This window comes from Argopecten irradians, chromosome 5 (genome assembly GCF_041381155.1).
Source record: "Argopecten irradians isolate NY chromosome 5, Ai_NY, whole genome shotgun sequence".
NCBI classification, from domain to species: domain Eukaryota; kingdom Metazoa; phylum Mollusca; class Bivalvia; order Pectinida; family Pectinidae; genus Argopecten; species Argopecten irradians.
In genome coordinates, this window is record NC_091138.1 from 21536242 (window position 1) to 21555897 (window position 19656).

At 35.7% G+C, this 19656-nt stretch overlaps 1 protein-coding gene across 1 annotated transcript; it reads right to left on the reverse strand.

Annotated features, from left to right (window-relative positions):
• Window positions 1-495: 495 nt before the first annotated feature.
• LOC138324319 (uncharacterized) lies at window positions 496-19576 on the reverse strand. The gene is made up of 6 exons (XM_069269396.1): window positions 18563-19576; window positions 12177-12287; window positions 11559-11675; window positions 10220-10273; window positions 4032-4167; window positions 496-850 (listed from the first exon to the last, which is right to left on the reverse strand). Exons 1-6 carry the CDS (start codon window positions 19062-19064, stop codon window positions 496-498), a joined length of 1275 nt encoding a protein of 424 aa, XP_069125497.1. The 5' UTR covers window positions 19065-19576.
• Between the last annotated feature and the right edge of the window lie 80 nt (window positions 19577-19656).

The following is a 19656-nucleotide window of genomic DNA, read 5'->3' on the forward strand; positions in this document are numbered from 1 at the left end:
GACCTACCTTTACACATGAAGTTACACACACTGTCAGTATTGGTGTGGACCTACCTTTACATATGAAGTTACACATACTGTCAGCATTGGTGTGGACCTACCTTTACACATGAAGTTACACATACTGTCAGCATTGGTGTGGACCTACCTTTACACATGAAGTTACACAATACTGTCAGCATTGATGTGGACCTACCTTTACACATGGAGTTACACATACTGTCAGCATTGGTGTGTACCTACCTCTACACCTGAAGTTACTCATACTGTCACAATGCACAATGGCGTGGACCTACCTTTACACAGAAAGTTACATATACTGTCAGCATTGGTGTGGACGTACCTTTACACATACTGTCAGCATTGGTTCTTGACATATATCAGAATTGGTTTGTTTGTTTGATTAATTAACGTCCTTTTAACAGCTATGGTCATGTAAGGAAGGCCTCCCATGTATGCAATGTGTTGCCTGTATGTTTTGCGAGGTGCGTGTTTTTAATTACATATCTCACATCTGCCTGTATCAGTATTGCAATAATTTCGTCCAACGCGACAACGGTCAACTCTACCACAAGGAAACATCATGTTCAGATCCAGCAGTGTTTTCTGTAGTTCTTCTTTCTCCGATATCAGATCTAAGACGAACATTCTGTTTTCCCTGAGGAAAGCATCAGGTGAAGATTTCTCTGTATCCAAGGCGTCAGTGCCGATGGGCAGATCCTCAAGTCTTTCTTTGGTGACATATTTTGTTTCGTTCACTGTCCACGTCGACTCCTCTTCCGTGATATGTATATCAGATCCATATTGTGTTGTGTTGGCATTGATTTTGTCATTAGTATCATTAGGCACTCTGTTTTATATTGTAGAATCAGGTTTTACCGATGCAAAGAAGCGACAGATATCAAAGATAACACGGATATATTTTGCCAGGCATGCGTTACAGTTTCCTTTGTGTCGTTCATGTCTATTACAGAAAAATAACTGTCCACATCACTTGATATCATTAAAACTATTAATAAACTTATAAAAAAAGCCTTTTGACTCATCTAATCAGTAAGTTTAGTATCACCTTTTAAGCCATCGCTTCGTATTACGTAAATGCCAGATAGCTTGCTCATGGATTGTGGAAAACAATTCTTCGAAATACAGGCTGTTGTAATTATCTTATATTCCTTGTATAACATACGTTTTAATGGTGTGGTATTCTGGTATTCCCTTTATCTTGTATACATGTTATGCTATTGAAAAGAATTGAAAAGTTAAAGTCTTATTTGTTTATTGTGTAAAGATGTCAAGTAATCGATGTATTGAAGCACATGTTTCTGCTACAGGGCACAGCCATTATTGTTATGACAGCTGCGGAGCTAGCCGATAGCTTAGTTTCGTATTTTGTATTACTAGTGCTTCCGGTTGTTGCAGACGAAGTTTTGAACGTGTGATGAAAAGGAAAGTGAGTTATTAGAGTTATATTACGTGTATTAATATATATAGAAGATAAAAATTGTTTTGTATGATTATTGATGTTGGTTAGAGATTATCCAGCGAATGATCCAGCAATTTCCAACGAATCCAGCGATCGCTTCACGTGCTAACATTCCATAGATGACGTGATTGTTGAAACCACTTAGTCTGCGTCTGTCTTAGACTGGCCACCACACCCTAAGTTGCTGATAAGACTTTCTCAGCAGAGTTCTTTACTAGATTATCTCCCCCTAGTTTTAAAACTTAGGGTTTGGTCAAATCTGGAAATCACTCCCTGGAATAATGGTGAGTACAGAAAGGTCAAACCCCCATTACATTACCATGACTGTGAGGAGTTGATCTGGTGATTAGGCTGTGGTCAATGTGTAGCCATGGGGCAGATTTTAAGACCCCCTCAACAAACAGCTAGGGTGGGAGGAGGTCATGAGAGGGGGTTTCTCTATACTGTGTATACATTTTCAATATGTACTCAACATATAACAAGAGCTGTTTGAAAACAGCAAAGTTCGCCTCTTGGATATTTTTTTATATATATCAGCTTCCTTGTAATTTACCAGTATTATAAAATATAGCAGTGTCATTACAAAAATTCACAGTAATTGTCCATACACATCACAACAATAATAATCCAAAATGATTGTAGAAATCAATGTCAGTTGTGCACAGTTAACAGTATTACAACACTCAAAATTCAGCATTTGGCTCCTTTAAATGATTATCAACTCCCATTCCAACAATGATAATCCAAAACGATTGTAGAAATAAATGTCAGTTGTGATAGATTAGTTTTTCAACACTTACACCAAAACCTTAACCTGGCTATTTCGGCCTATTGGGCCTCTTAAAATTCTCAAAATCCAGCATTTAGGTCCTTTAAATGATTGTTCAGACTCATAGCAACACAATTATAATCCAAAATGGTTGTAGAAATTAAGGTCAGTTGTGTTAGATAAGAGTTTTCAACACCTACATCAAAACCTTAACCTGTGATTTCCAACACCAATGCCAGAGTGATTTTTAGAAATTTGTAATTCCAGGTACATGCTTTTCCATTTCTTAAACTACTTGCTAAAACATTATGTAAATTGTTGATATGGATATGGGTGAAGGAAATAATATCAATAGTTGTTTTCCATGTAACACTGACATGATCGACCAGCTTTGAAGGTTCCTGTTCGTTTGTATCATGTGAATGCATGGTCTTATATGCAATGATACTAGACAAAAGGTCATATTTGAAGAATCTGATCAGAAAATATTTTGTTAAGAGTGAAATATTAGTATTTTTTGTATCTGAAGAGGGCTTAAATGTTAAAATTACGATGTTCCAAAACATATTTTACCACTTTGATTTCTCAATGATTAATCGTTCAATTAATTAATTCTCTCCACTTTGGCTTATATGTACTATACTTAAGTTGGACTCCACATACAGTTATTTTTTTACCCGCAGTATTACAAATGAGGCAGACATCATTCTTGAAAAATTGTCATTTGTGTGATTTTCCCTATTTTCCTGATCTTGTGATGGGCGAAAAAATATTTTCATAGATTTGGATTTTCCAATATTTTTTTCCTGTTAGTGTTTTAGTACTGAGAACTAATCCTAAAAGCTAAAAAAAACCCACAGTTATCGCAATTATTTCTAAGTTAGGCTAAAATTTGGCTGAATTGACTGGACTACAACCAGGTTATCTGTGACCTACCAGTTTTCTCCAGCTGTGTGGTCAGTAACTTGAGGGAGTGGGGATTACACCATATCATCAGATAACACTATGGCTAGCCAGTGTCAATGAGGGACCTAAAGCGAGACTAATTCTCCTACTGAGTTTGTGGTTTCACACCTTGCCAAACCTGGTGTATCAAATTACAAACCTCATCCGGATTTGACCAGTCTCTAGAATCAGGAATGTAGTAGAGACAAAAATAATCAAGCCAATTTTTAGTGATTTGTTTAATATTCTAGAGACTGGTAGCCAGTCTACGTCTGTCTGTGTCCGAGGTCGTTTTGTTGTTGCTAGTGTGTAGCGATGGACAGAGAGGTGATTTCCTCAGTTCCTGAGCTTGTAATGTTTGAGTATCATGTTACATGTAGTTTATATGTGTGGGGATGGATTTACGGGAATTTATTATTTGGTACTGAGAAGCTGGAAATACTTTGTAAAGATGCATCTGTTACTGTTACGTTAGGCTCAGTTGTTATTGGATTAGATTTATTTACTGATGTGAAGTCAAGATTGTAATGAAGATGGCAATAGACAGTTGGAATGGAATCTTGAGTATGTTTGTAGATGGTGAAATATTGCTGAACTTGTGAACCTTTATTTATGTGTCTTATTAATAAATGTCTAAGTTTGTACCTGTATTTTGGAATCCTGGTTGTTTCTTAGAGGAATTTAGAACTATTCAGGTGAATCTATGGTGTAACTAAGTCGTCAATGGTTAGGGTAGTTAGGCAAGAGTCTTCTACCCCTCAAATACTTATGTGGCGGTAGCCGCGCTACCACTGGTTATTTTCAAGTCGGTTCAGGGTGCAGAGTGCTGACCACTTGACCGTCACAATATTATCGTCCATCACGTGTTGCACATCAAAATATGATACATCGGAAACGACGAAGACATTTTGGCCTGGCAAGCTATCTTGACGCACCATTGGAATCCGGTCTTCGTCTGGATTGTTAACATCTAAAAATCAAAAGAAAACATTTTAAAGGCGTTGCTCAAGCTTTGCATCGATTTCACATAACTTATCACAAAGAGGGTATTAAGACTATATTTATCACCATTCAGACAACATGGGTACCAGATAAAAAATATGTCAATATATCTTGACACAAAGGAAGGGGTATAAGTTGGTTTAAAGCAGATTTCAATTTAATGTATCATATAATGTTAGGTTAATACCAAGTATATGTCATTTCGAACAATAAAATCAAAGTAAAATAACATGAAGGCAGCGCCACCTAACATGGTTTCTGTAAAGTTGTACCATCTCTTTTTAACTCAAAATATTTATCCAACCGTTCTTTATAGATTACAAATTGTGGTTATAATAAAGAAATAAACAAATGTGGGTTTAGTATGAATGCTTCAAATTGAAAATATTGATTCTCTAAAAAATATTACAGCAGAATAAGTTCAAATAGAACTCGTTATCAAGCCAAACAGCTCAGATTCAACCGTCCTATATAAATCATCTCCTTTCATCAATTTACCCGGAAGTCTACGTGGAGACCAGTATACTACTGCACACTCAGTCAGACTCTTGTTGGCGTCGCATGCTACGCCGGTATCAAGCGTTTGGTTGAGCGAGACAAAAGTATAAATGTATAGATAGGTCACCATTATAGCCAATATAAAGCTAGAGTATTGGAAATTATCTGCTTCTGCGTTTTCAATACTGCGTTAAATGCAACCAAACAACGCTTGATTCTCCCTTTCAGTGCCATCGCCCCCTTATGCGAACGACTCGAAGAAGTGTTTCCAAGTGCTCCGAATGATGCTCGAGGGAGAAATAAATTTCTGGTTTTAAATGCTACGAAATCTCATTCTATACAAGATATCTAATAAAGCAACGAGATTTCAATTATATAATATACAAATACAGCATTTTGGTGAGGTCGATACATGGTTTTATCGACCAAAGAAAAAATATTGACCGATGACTTAGTCCGAGGTCGATATTTTTTCTGTGGTCGATATAACCATGTATTGACCGAAATCAAAATGCTATAATTGTTTTATTATTTTTTCTGAAATTGTTACATTTTGAAATGAGTGTGAAACTAAATGAGCATCGCATTTTAAATTCTGCTTCGTGATGACAGTTACAATCCTATGACTTTGTAACAAGTATAATTCAAAAACAACATATTAAAACAGTATCAATTGATGCACTTCAAGCTTTTATTACATGAACCCAGTGCATGCGTGTTTGTAAATTGCATACATGTACATGTACTCCATTATACATGTAGCTCCATGTCTTAAGGACAGTCAATTAAATGTATAGTTTGTTCTCCGTTGAAATAATACACTTCGACGTCAAACATATATTAACAGATTCAGATTGACAGTAAGATACATTATCTTATGCTTAGTACTCCATTCCGTAAAATGAAAGTCGTATACATACAGTAGGATTAGCCTAGGCCTAATGTTGTAAGTAGCCTAGGTGTAATTTTAAAAATAAATATCAAAACATATTCACTATTCAATGGCTCCAGACGCTTAATGTATGTTATTCGATTGTTTCCTACTCTCCTATACCGTGTTTATATTGAAACTTTAAAAGTTTAAACTGTAGTCATCAGCTGGAAGTCGTCATCATCTTTGTTAGAAACCTAAACAATCAACGTCGTCTGACACATTTTGTGGTTACGCTTCAAACTAATGTCATCAAAGCGTTTGTTTCAAAGCGCCAGAAACACTAAGCGTTTTGGTAACGTCGACGATAACGTTATCTAAAAATAACCGTGCAATATACTTTTTCTATAAATTACTTCCGGAAAAATCGTGCAATATAGTTTTTTTATTATTTTTCTGGATTTTTTGTCACTTCTCATTGGTCAAAAACACGCCACGTGCTAACCGATAAAAAACTATATTGCACGATTTTTCCGGAAGTAGTTTATAGAAAAAGTATATTGCACGGTTATTTCTAGATAACGTCTACGTTACCAAAACGAGAGTAGGAAATAATCGAGTAACATTCATTAAGCATCTGGAGCCATTGAATAGTGAATACGTTTGATATTTATTTGAAAATTTCCACCTAGACTAGTAACAACATTAGGCCGAATTAAGCTAATCGTACAGTATGTATACGATTTTTATTTTACGAAATGGAGTACTAAGCATAATAGAATATATGTTCATGTCAATCTGAATCTTTTAATATATGTTTGGCGTCGAAGTGGATTATTTCAACGGAGAACAAACTACACATTTAATTGACTGTGTCCGACATGGAACTACAGGTATACTCGAGTACATGTACATGTATGCAATTGACAAGAACGCATGTACCGGGTGCATGTAATTAAAGCGTGAAGTGCATCAATTGATACTGTTTTCGTATGTTGTTCTTAAATTAAACATGATACAAAATCATAAGATTGTAACTGTCATAGCAAAGCAGAATTTACAATGCGATGTTTATTTAGATTTGCACTCATTTCAAAATGTAAAAAAATCCAGAAAAATAATAAAACAAATATAGCATTTTGATTTCGGTCAATACATGGTTATATCGACTACAGAAAAAATATCGACCTCGGACTACGTCCTCGGTCAATATTTTTTCTTTGGTCGATATAACCATGTATCGACCTCATCAAAATGCTATATTTGTATATTATCGGTGATCACGTGGCGTGTTTTTGACCAATGAGAAGTGACAAAAAATCCAGAAAAATAATAATATATATCATATATTAAATGAGATAACTTATATACGATATTATAAGATATGCTATATAGAAAATTAGATAAGATATTTTATATAATTTCTATATGAGATATCTTACATATTAGATGAGATATCTTATGTGGTATATAGGATATCTTATGTGGTATATAGGATATCTTATATGTCATATTAGATATCTAAGATACCATATAAGAAATTTTATATATTATATAAGATATATCATATAATATGTAAGATATCTAATATAGAAATTATATAAGATACCTAATAATATACACAGAAGCACATAAATGTGTTTCTGTGTATATTATTATTTTTTTCATTATGCTTATTTTTAGCTCACCTGGTCCGAAGGACCAATGAGAGCTTATGCCATACCGTAGCATCCGGCGTCTGTCGTTCGTCGTCCGCTCGTCCGTTTATCAACAATTGACTTCTTCTCCCGTCAATGGGATATCACTCATAATGCAATGGTAGCATCCTTATAGGGTGGGAATTAAAAATTGTACTAATGATAGGGCTGACCCCCCGGGGGCCTGAGGGGCGGGTTCAAAAGAGGCCAATTTGACTATTTCCATATAAACGACTTCTTCCCTGAAAATAAGCATGGGATAGTACTCATAATGCAATGGTAGCATCGTTATAGGGTGGGGATTCAAAATTTTACAAATGATGGGGCCGATCCTCCGGGGCCTTAGGGGCGGTGTCAAAAGGTGTCAATTTGGCTTTTTCCATATAAACAATTTCTCTGAAATTCAGCATGAGATAACACTCATAATGCAATGGTAGTATCGTTATAGGATGGGGGATTCAAAATTGTACAAATGATGGGACTGACCCCCGGGGGCCTGAGGGGCGGGGTCAACAGGTTCCAATTTGGCTTTTTCCATATAAACAATTTCTCTGAAATTCAGCATGGGATGGATTCAAAATTGTACAAACAATGGGACTGATCCTCCGGGGGCCTGAGGGGCGGGGTCAAAAGGGGTCAATTTGGCTATTTCCATATAAACGACTTCTTCTCTGAAACTAAGCATGAGATAGCACTCAAAATGCAATGGTAGCATCCTTATAGGTGGGGATTCAAAATTGTACAAATGGCTGACCCCCGGGGGCCTGAAGGGTGGGGTCAAAACGGGTAAATTTGGCTAATTTCATATAAATAACTTCTTTCCTGCAACTGAGCATTAGGGAGCACTCATATTGCAATGGCAGCATCCGTATAAAGTGGGGATTCAAAATTGTATAAAATGATGGGGCTGACCCCTCAGGGGCCTGAGTGGTGGGTTCAAAAGGGGTCAATTTGACTATTTCCATCTTAACAACTTCTTTTCTGCAACTAAACTTGGGATAACACTCATAATACAATGGTAGCATCCTTATAGGGTGGGGATTCAAAATTGTACAAATGATAGGGCTGACTCCCCTGGGGCCATAGGCGCGGGGCCAAAAAGGTTAATTAGGCTACTATTTTCATATGAATTACTTCCTCTCCGAAACTATGTATTGGATAGCATATTCGTATGGTATCTATAGCATCATGAGGTCAATTTGTCTTAGTGATTATTCAATCACTAATTACTAAATTACAGAATTACTCAAAGGAAAAAAAAACAAGTGAGCGATACAGGCCCTCTGGGCCTCTTGTTTAAATAGTTTTACTTACATTCGAAATGTCACATTGTTTTGCTTACGATAACGCATTCTTAGAACAACGTGGTGCATGTTGTAGACTTAATAATATACAATGTAACTATGTGATATATAAATAAATGTGATATTAAAGAATTATGCATACTTTATTAGATGTATGTGGTGGTTTTTGTGTATTCAAATATTGTTTGATATGTCTAATTTATTACTTTAGAAAATCCCTTTTGCGGCCTCTAGGTCTAGGCCTAATATTACGCATCTAGCTTGTGTAAATCAGTGCGATTTGTTGTTATTGATTTTTTATAATATTTAAAATATATAAATTATAAATATAAATAATATTTAATACAAAAAAGGACTTAAGGATAGTAAAGAAATGTGCCAGAAGAGAATTTGAGTTTTGTGTTTATGAAATCATTAGAGAGGAGGAAGTACATCTTGGAAGGTTATACAGCTTATTTTTCTGTATTTGTTCTCATCAATCATTATTTGTATGTTTTGTTTTAAAATGTTTGTTAGGTTAATATGTTTTGTTTTTGGTTCACTGATGCAATGTCCATTGTATATACTGTACCCTATTACTGTTAAAATTTTATGTATTTCTTTGTATTTTGGGTGTGCAATTTTATATCCCAATACCAATTTTTTAAAGTTATCATGTCTCTGTTGTAGCCTAGGGTTTCAAAGATTTGTTTTAATTTTTCTAAATATTTACTTTTAATGAAATAATGTTCATGGTCTTTTTTAATGTTGCAGTGATTACAGTTTGCAATGCTTCTTTTGATGCTAAGATTTTATTCAAAAGTTTCCATCTAAATTCTTTTAATTTGTTATTATGTATATCATTAAAGATGGATTGTACCATGACATTTATATCTTTTACTGTCAGTTTTTTCCCCCAGTAAATGGTAGCTATGGGTTTTTCGGACCTTTGATTTACAAAATACTGATATATAGATTGATTTTTACATTTTTCTAATTTAATTGGTTCTTGTTTTGGGAATTTTATTACAAAGTCATAGTCATCTTTAGTTTTTATTGTGAAATTTTGTATGTTGACATTACTATTTGATATTTTCTCAAGCAATGTCTTGGGTATGTTTTTTTTTTTTAATTTTGGTTATTTCTGATAACCAATTACTTTTTGAACGATTTTTCGAAATAAATCTTTATTATTTATTTTGCGGTTGTTGTTTAGTAAATCTTTAACTGTAAATATTCATGATGATAACTAGTTTTTGAAATGTAAAGTTTTAATATATGAGATATCTTATGTGGTATAAAGGATATCTTATATGTCTTATAAGATATTTAATATACTATATAATATATCTTATATATTATATAAGAAAGATATCTTATATAATATGTAAGATATCTAATATAGAAATTATATAAGATACCTTATTTAAGTATATAAGATGTCTTATTAAAGTTTCTATATAACATATCTTATATCGTATATACGTTATCTCAATTAATATATAAAGTATCTTATATGATTATATAAGATATCTTATATATTTTTCGATTAAGTACGGGATAGACCTTGCTCCTTCAATAAATGTTAAATTGGCTTGCCATATATGGTGACAAAATAAAGTTCTACCACAAATGTATTCTACAAAGTTATTACTCTGCGTAAATATATACCATTGTGAGTGTTCCTGGTGGGAGGTTCAACCGGCACCATTACAGAGGTGTTCTCTGAAAAAAGACAAGAAAATGTGTTTTATGGGTCACTTCATAAAATAGATGAAAGGATCGGGAATCCAATTGCTGGAGGTATCCATGGAACATTCATTACTTTGTAACATAAAATGTTCAACTGTCACTGAAATCAAAAATGAAAACAAAGATACACATAGTTGCTTCTTGTTGCTGTTCTTCTTCATTTTGGATCGGCCAGACCGTGATAATTCATCAACGACGTAATTTAGAATCTACTATGATTTGAAAACAAATCTTGTTGTTTTAATCTTCTCAGATATATATCTGTCAGGAATGACGCGACTTTTGTCCGACTTTGCTCTGTTGTAAACGTTAAGAGAAAAAGATTCACAAGCAACTCTTTAGATAGAGGAATCATAACGGAAGCATGTAAATATCTTGGCTGAGGTCATCAAGTTTGTTTAGAAACGCCAATAATGAAATGCAATTAAAATATTTCTATAAATAATAAATGCCATTAAAGAAATACAAATACAGAAAACCATTAAATTCAAACAAATAACGAAAAGTCGTTAAAACACCATAAAATAAGTACTAATTAACAGGTCATTGAATATATACCAGGACAGAAATCAGGGACTGGATTGAAAATTGACATAATTGGAGATTGAGGAGAGGGTTCTAATTGGAGATTGAGGAGTGGGTTCTAATTGGAGATTGAGGAGAGGGTTCTAATTGGAGATTGAGGAATTGGAGATTGAGGAGAGGGTTCTAATTGGAGATTGAGGAGAGGGTTCTAATTGGAGATTGAGGAGAGGGTTCTAATTGGAGATTGAGGAGAGGGTTCTAATTGGAGATTGAGGAGAGGGTTCTAATTGGAGATTGAGGAGAGGGTTCTAATTGGAGATTGAGGAGTGGGTTCTAATTGGAGATTGAGGAGTGGGTTCTAATTGGAGATTGAGGAGAGGGTTCTAATTGGAGATTGAGGAGAGGGTTCTAATTGGAGATTGAGGAGAGGGTTCTAATTGGAGATTGAGGAGAGGGTTCTAATTGGAGATTGAGGAGAGGGTTCTAATTGGAGATTGAGGAGAGGGTTCTAATTGGAGATTGAGGAGTGGGTTCTAATTGGAGATTGAGGAGAGGGTTCTAATTGGAGATTGATGAGAGGGTTCTAATTTGTATATGCAATGCTGTTATTATGTATCAGATATTATAAACTTGTACATGTTAATTAATGCTTTATTGTTATGTTCGTTTTGTTGTTTACGAAACGCTTTAGCTTCCAATGAAATAAATAACCAATCATAAATTTAACTCTTACCAACTTGATAGTTATTGTTTGTTTTCCATTTACGCCATAGCAGTACAGTGATGATCAGTATAATCAGTAACGCTAGCACTGCCGCTAAGAATATATCAAATCCCTTCCACACCTGACCTAGTAACAGAAAGGAATACATTCATATTTGCAATAAATACACAATGTCATGATTAGATATGCATTGTTTTTTTTTAATTACAGGAGGATATATTAATTTGTACTTTAATACGTAATATCATGTGATTGATTTATTGTGCATTTTCTATACGATTTTACAAAATGGATCGTTCAAGGTTTTTATAATGTACAAATTAACAAAGGCGTTATTAATACTAGCATTGCCTTAGCCGTCACCTCAATAAGTGAAATAATCAAATAGGAAAATAAATTATACCATACTATAAAAAATAATAATGACCATCAAGAATAAATTATAAATAACATGTTTTGATTTATAACACAGCGTATCTATTAGTTAATAATCAAATGAATTAATATGCTAGTTGTTAAGAAAGGGAGATAACTTATATAGGTTACGCCTGTTGTTCGATACGTTTTCATATAGAATCTATATTTGTTTAGAATAACATTTGCTGAAATATTCCCAGTATTACTTACAATTATTTTCCCCAGAGACATGAACAGTCGGACACACTTCTGGTGTGGTGGGTATTGCAGATGACGGAGTGGGTGATGCTTCAGTCGAAGATTCTTCAGGAGGTGGAAAGTCTGAAAGGTCAAAGACATAATTGAGTTGTCTGCTCTTGAATGTATGTATTTATTGCTTCGTCACTAAACTATATACGATAAAGATTAAAAGAATCTTACATGGATCTGTCAAGTGGACAGGATATCTCAACCCGAGTGAAAGATAATGGCCGCCAACCCGAGTTATCTTTTCCATAGCAACCACGATATATCCCTGTGAAGTATGGGAGAAATTATTTTCTCCTACAATAACGTCACGCTCAGAAACACGTATTATAACAATCAATACCTATACCCTAAGAGCAGACAACTCATTTATACATTTGTATATTATTTAAATGGCCAATGCTTATTTATATCTTGAATAACCATTATATTTTTGTTCATTTCGGAAATATCTGTACGTTAATCATTTTTTATTTGCATCAAGCAATTGTTACAATTCAAATATTTGGAATTGAAGTGTGTGCAATATTTTGCACTCGATAAAAATATAGCTAATTTAAAAGAATTTGCACGCGTTACTAAATGTACATAATGTGTAAGCACTATTTTGATATTTCTGACTCAATACCGAAATGATCATGGCATGATATAGATAAACGTCTAATTATCTGATTATAATTCGAACATATATAATAGAGATATCACAAGTGCAATATTAACATATTGGAAATTCAAATTACTTATAATAGATTATGGTTGTCGGCGATTCTCATTGGTAAATACATGGTCACATGGAGGTCGATATTCCGGGTCATTCTTGCTTAACAAATGATGTAAAAACTAAATTAACGCAGACGTTATCTTCTGTAATAACTAGATAAAATAAGTGGGAAATGGAAATACGCCGAACTCATTGATACTTGTAGTTGATGGATTATTATTACTACATTCTGTAAGTGCCCAAAACATCGTTTCTTGGGGAAACACGTTTCATACTCTGATAACAGTCACACAGTAATTAAACAGTTTTCATTATTACCCTATTCTCTTATTGAAGTATATATTATAAGACTCTTTCATATGTAGATATGAAGGATAGGAATATTCCACCCGAGGGTCACAAAATGTAAGCAACATTTCGTGATCCTGAGGGTAAAATATACCTATCCTTCATATCCACGTATGAAATAGTATTTTTCTGTTATACCATAATGTTTAATTGCAATTCTATTAGTATGATTTTCTGCCAATTCGAAAGAAAACGGGACTGCAAGTCGATCCTCCATTCATGAAAATTGCGTGATATTTTCAATTCAATTCCTGTTGTTTGTATGTTTTAAAAGTAAATCCAGACTAGTTTCTCAAAGAAATGTTAAATTTGTAGCAAAAAAAGTAGTAATTTTGTTAACACTGTGACGTCACAAGGCTTTATTGCATGGGTAGCCATGCAATAAAGCCTCAGGCGACATAAGTATTGCCCTGGACCAGCCAGTATTACACGTGTAGGTATGAGAGAATAAGTAGTTATGACTGTGTGGATATCACATTCGAATGCTGCCTATCCTTGACATGTTGCCTAATGTGCATCATCGGCTTTAGGAGGTGATGTAGGATGTGCACAGAAGTCGTTTAATCTGAGGTCGCATTCAAGCGTATCGAAATTTGCTTTTTTATAATAAGGTTCTTATTGCAATGCCAATATTATTTAAGCAGAGGAGAATGTAATTATTTGTTTTATAGCTACTTCGGGAGCATATCATTGGCCGTCGATAGCAGGGAAGTCCCAGGGAAATGTTTGCTACACGCGACCTTCGGTCTCGAGCAAAAGTTTCCTGAGTCTTTCATACTACCTCGGGTCAGAGAGTCGCCTGTTCCCTTAGTACTTGTACATTGGAAAAAATTGTGTACAGTTTCACATTGGAGGAAGAATTTTTCAAGATACGACAAGATGTCGTCACCCCGAAGCGAGCCAGAATAAACAAACAATGCTTACAATTAAAATTTCCCGTATGCAGCATCAAAATAAGTGGGTCCATTGGACACTGTTATGATATATTTGGGTTTAGGTTTATTAGTTCAACGTCCTATTAACAGCTAGGGCCATGCAAGATTTGTTGGTGGAGGAAAACCGAAGTACCAGGAGAAAAACCACCGACAAGCGGCCAGCACCTGACAACTAGCCCACATAGGATTCGAACTCGCGACCCAGAGGTGGAGGGTCTGTGGTAATATGTCGATACATATTAACCACTCGGCAACCATGACCCCTTATGATATATCTGACGAAATACATATATATCATCACATCATACTGATCACATTATCATCTTTTTATTACAACATACTTTCAACGCATGACATCATTAGAGCTATATATATATATATATACATCGGCTGTAATTTTTAATATATTTATAGATAGGGAAACCACATCACTTATTTAGAATAGACATTATGCAACAATTGATCAATATTTGAAATAATGTTTCGTTAGACTGATTGATGGTTTATTAGACCACATTAACAACCAAAAATTATTTCATCGGTATAATGACAAGAAAACCCTTCTCTTAAATGAGTTTTCTTTTAGCACGTGAAAAACCCTGAACATTTCACAGGATACACTGTATTAAAATCCCAAAGCGAACGAGAATAAAGAAAGATCACAAGCAACAAGTGTGTTTCTTTAGTTAAGGATCACTTGATATGTCGGGATCTGTAATTATTGACGGAAGAAGATGATCAATTACATTATCGAAGTTAACGAAATGACTTATCTTTGGACTGAAAGAAATTTGATAAGTTCCAATTCATTTGTTGAAGACTTATTATATGTACACTGAGTCAGGTTTTTCTAAACGGAATAAATAGATGAGAGGACTGAACATATGCTACAAGTTTACAGAGAATTGTTTACAATATAAATGTAATATGAAAACGTAGACCTACCTTTACACATGAAGTTACACATACTGTCACCATTGGTGTGGATCTACCTTTGCACATGATGTTACACATAATGTCAGCATTGGTGTGGACCTACCTTTACACATGATGTTACACATACTGTCAGCATTGATATGGACCTACCTTTACACATGAAGTTACACATACTGTCAGCATTGGTGTGGACCTACCTTTACACATGAAGTTACACATAATGTCAGCATTGGTGTGGACCTACCTTTACACATGAAGTTACACATACTGTCAGCATTGGTGTGGACCTACCTTTACACATGAAGTTACACATACTGTCAGCATTGGTGTGGACCTACCTTTACACATGAAGTTACACATACTGTCAGCATTGGTGTGGACCTACCTTTACATATGAAGTTACACATACTGTCAGCATTGGTGTGGACCTACCTTTACACATGATGTTACACATACTGTCAGCATTGGTGTGGACCTACCTTTACACATGATGTTACACATACTGTCAGCATTGGTGTGGACCTACCTTTACACATGAAGTTACACATACTGTCACCATTGGTGTGGACCTACCTTTACATATGAAGTTACACATACTGTCAGCATTGGTGTGGACCTACCTTTACACATGATGTTACACATACTGTCAGCATTGGTGTAGACCTACCTTTACACATGATGTTACACATACTGTCAGCATTGGTGTAGACCTACCTTTACACATGAAGTTACACATACTGTCAGCATTGGTGTGGACCTACCTTTACACATGAAGTTACACATACTGTCAGCATTGGTGTGGACCTACCTTTACACATGATGTTACACATACTGTCAGCATTGGTGTGGACCTACCTTTACACATGAAGTTACACTTAATGTCAGCATTGGTGTGGACCTACCTTTACACATGATGTTACACATAATGTCAGCATTGGTGTGGACCTACCTTTACATATGAAGTTACACATACTGTCACCATTGGTGTGGACCTACCTTTACACATGATGTTACACATACTGTCAAAATTGGTGTAGACCTACCTTTACACATGATGTTACACATACTGTCAGCATTGGTGTAGACCTACCTTTACACATGAAGTTACACATACTGTCACTATTGGTGTGGACCTACCTTTACACATGATGTTACACATACTGTCAGCATTGGTGTGGACCTACCTTTACACATGATGTTACACATACTGTCAGCATTGGTGTGGACCTACCTTTACACATGAAGTTACACTTGCTATCAGCATTGGTGTGGACCTACCTTTACACATGAAGTTACACATTCTGTCACAATGGTGTGGACCTACCTTTACACATTAAGTTACACTTAATGTCAGCATTGGTGTGGACCTACCTTTTCACATGAAGTTACACATACTGTCAGCATTGGTGTGGACCTACCTTTACACATGAAGTTACACGAACTGTCAGCATTGGTGTGGACCTACTTTTACACATGAAGTTACACATTCTGTCAGCATTGGTGTGGACCTACCTTGACACATGAAGTTACACATACTTTCAGCATTGGTGTGGAACTACTTTTACACATAAAATTACACATTCTGTCAGCATTGGTGTGGACCTACCTTTTCACATGAAGTTACACATACTGTCAGCATTGGTGTGGACCTACCTTTACACATGAAGTTACACATACTGTATTTATTGGTGTGAACTTACCTTTACACATAAAGTTACACATTCTGTCAGCATTGGTGTGGATCTACCTTTACACATGAAGTTACACATACTGTAAGCATTGGTGTGGACCTACCTTGATACATAAAGTGACACATACTTTCAGCATTGGTATAGATCTAATTTTACACATGAACTACACATACTGTCAGTATTGGTGTGGACCTACCTTTACACATGGAGTGACACATACTGTCAGTATTGGTGTGGACCTACCTTTACACATGAAGTTACACATACTTACTATTGGTGTGGACCTACCTTTACACATGATGTACACATATTGTCAGCATTCGCATTGGTGTGGACCTACCTTTACACATGATGTTACACATATTGTCAGCATTGGTGTGGACCTACCTTTACACATGATGTTACACATATGTCAGCATTGTGTACACATACTGTCAGCATTGTGTGGACCTACCTTTACACATGGAGTGACACATACTGTCAGTATTGGTGTGGACCTACCTTTACACATGAAGTTACACTTACTATCAGCATTGGTGTGGACCTACCTTTACACATGAAGTTACACATACTGTCAGCATTGGTGTGGACCTACCTTTACACATGACGTTACACATACTGTCAGCATTGATGTGGACCTACCTTTACACATGAAGTTACACTTACTATCAGCATTGGTGTGGACCTACCTTTACACATGAAGTTACACATTCTGTCACAATGGTGTGGACCTACCTTTACACATTAAGTTACACTTAATGTCAGCATTGGTGTTGACCTACTTTTACACATGAAGTTACACATTCTGTCAGCATTGGTGTGGACCTACCTTGACACATGAAGTTACACATACTTTCAGCATTGGTGTGGAACTACCTTTACACATAAAGTTACACATTCTGTCAGCATTGGTGTGGACCTACCTTTTCACATGAAGTTACACATACTGTCAGCATTGGTGTGGACCTACCTTTACACATGAAGTTACACGAACTGTCAGCATTGGTGTGGACCTACTTTTACACATGAAGTTACACATTCTGTCAGCATTGGTGTGGACCTACCTTTACACATGAAGTTACACATACTGTCAGCATTGGTGGGGACCTACCTTTACACATGAAGTTACACATACTGTATTTATTGGTGTGGACTTACCTTTACACATAAAGTTACACATTCTGTCATCATTGGTGTGGATCTACCTTTACACATGAAGTTACACATACTGTCAGCATTGGTGTGGACCTACCATGATACAAAAGTGACACATACTTTCAGCATTGGTATAGATCTAATTTTACACATGAACTACACATACTGTCAGCATTGGTGTGGACCTACCTTTACACATGGAGTGACACATACTGTCAGTATTGGTGTGGACCTACCTTTACACATGAAGTTACACTTACTATCAGCATTGGTGTGGACCTACCTTTACACATTGAGTTACACATACTGTAAGCATTGGTGTGGACTTACCTGTACACATGAAGTAACACATATTGTCAGTATTAGTGTGGATCTACCTTTACACACGAAGTTACACATACCGTCAGTATTGGTGTGTACCTAACTTTACACATGACGTTACACATACTGTCAGCATTGGTATGGACCTACCTTTACACATGATGTTACACATTCTGTCAGCATTGTTGTGGATCTACCTTTACACATAATGTTACACATACGGTCACAATGGTGTGGACCTACCTTTACACATGAAGTTACACATACTGTCAGCGTTGGTTCCATGACATATATCAGAATTACATATCTCACATCTGCCTGTATCAGTATTGCAATAATTTCGTCCAACGCGACAACGGTCAATTCTACCACAAGGGAACACCATGTTCAGACTCAACAGTGTTTTCTGTAGTTCTTCTTTCTCCGATATCAGATCTAAAAGGACTCTTCTGTTTGCCCTGGGGAAAGAATCAGGTGAAGATTTCTCTGTATCGAAGGCGTCAGTGCTGATGGGCAGATCCTCAAGTCTTCCTTTAGTTTCAGATCGTGTTTCAGTCATTATCCTTGTCGGCTGATGGCTGACATTGTCTTCTGTGTTAATAACATATAGTTCTGTGTCGACCTTAACTGAATTATACGTATCCTTAGACACACGCATATGTTCCGAAACATTATATTTTGCTGATGTCGTATACACTAAGGCCAAACAACACCCATAGAAAAGGTGGGTGTTTCGAGACGTCATACTTACAGCTTCTTTTACAGTTACCTATTGCTGAACGTTGCGCAATAGCAATACTGTTTTAGTGAGTATATACAGTATATATGTGCGCAGTGAATTTGCATCCATTGATAAGTTATCAATTTTAAATTTAGCACTGTGGAAATTATCAAGTGGCTTCATACCTAGTGTATCATTTCTCTACCAACCTTTGTCACAACCTCGAGTACGATTTTCTGTCGCTCGCTAAGATATGACTATATTGCGACGTGATTTGTTATCCTCCATATATTTGAATTATCCATCCTCGCGAAGGATGCGATTGTTGTTGTTTGGGTGTGATTTCTTCCTAAACTTCCTGGTTGTTTTCTGCTCTGCATCGCTTCTAGGTAAAGTCAAAGTATAGTAACCCATCTGGTCTGCTGTCTCCATGACAAACTAGAACGTCGTTTCATTGTCCTTTCCATAACGTGTCAATTGGCTAGCCTACCTACCACTGTTCCAGTGTTTTTGTTTATATATTCACACGACAGTGAACTCAGTGACAGTCAGAGATAACTCTAATACTAAATGATTTATCTTTCTAAGTAATAGTTTGTCCTAGATAACATACTAA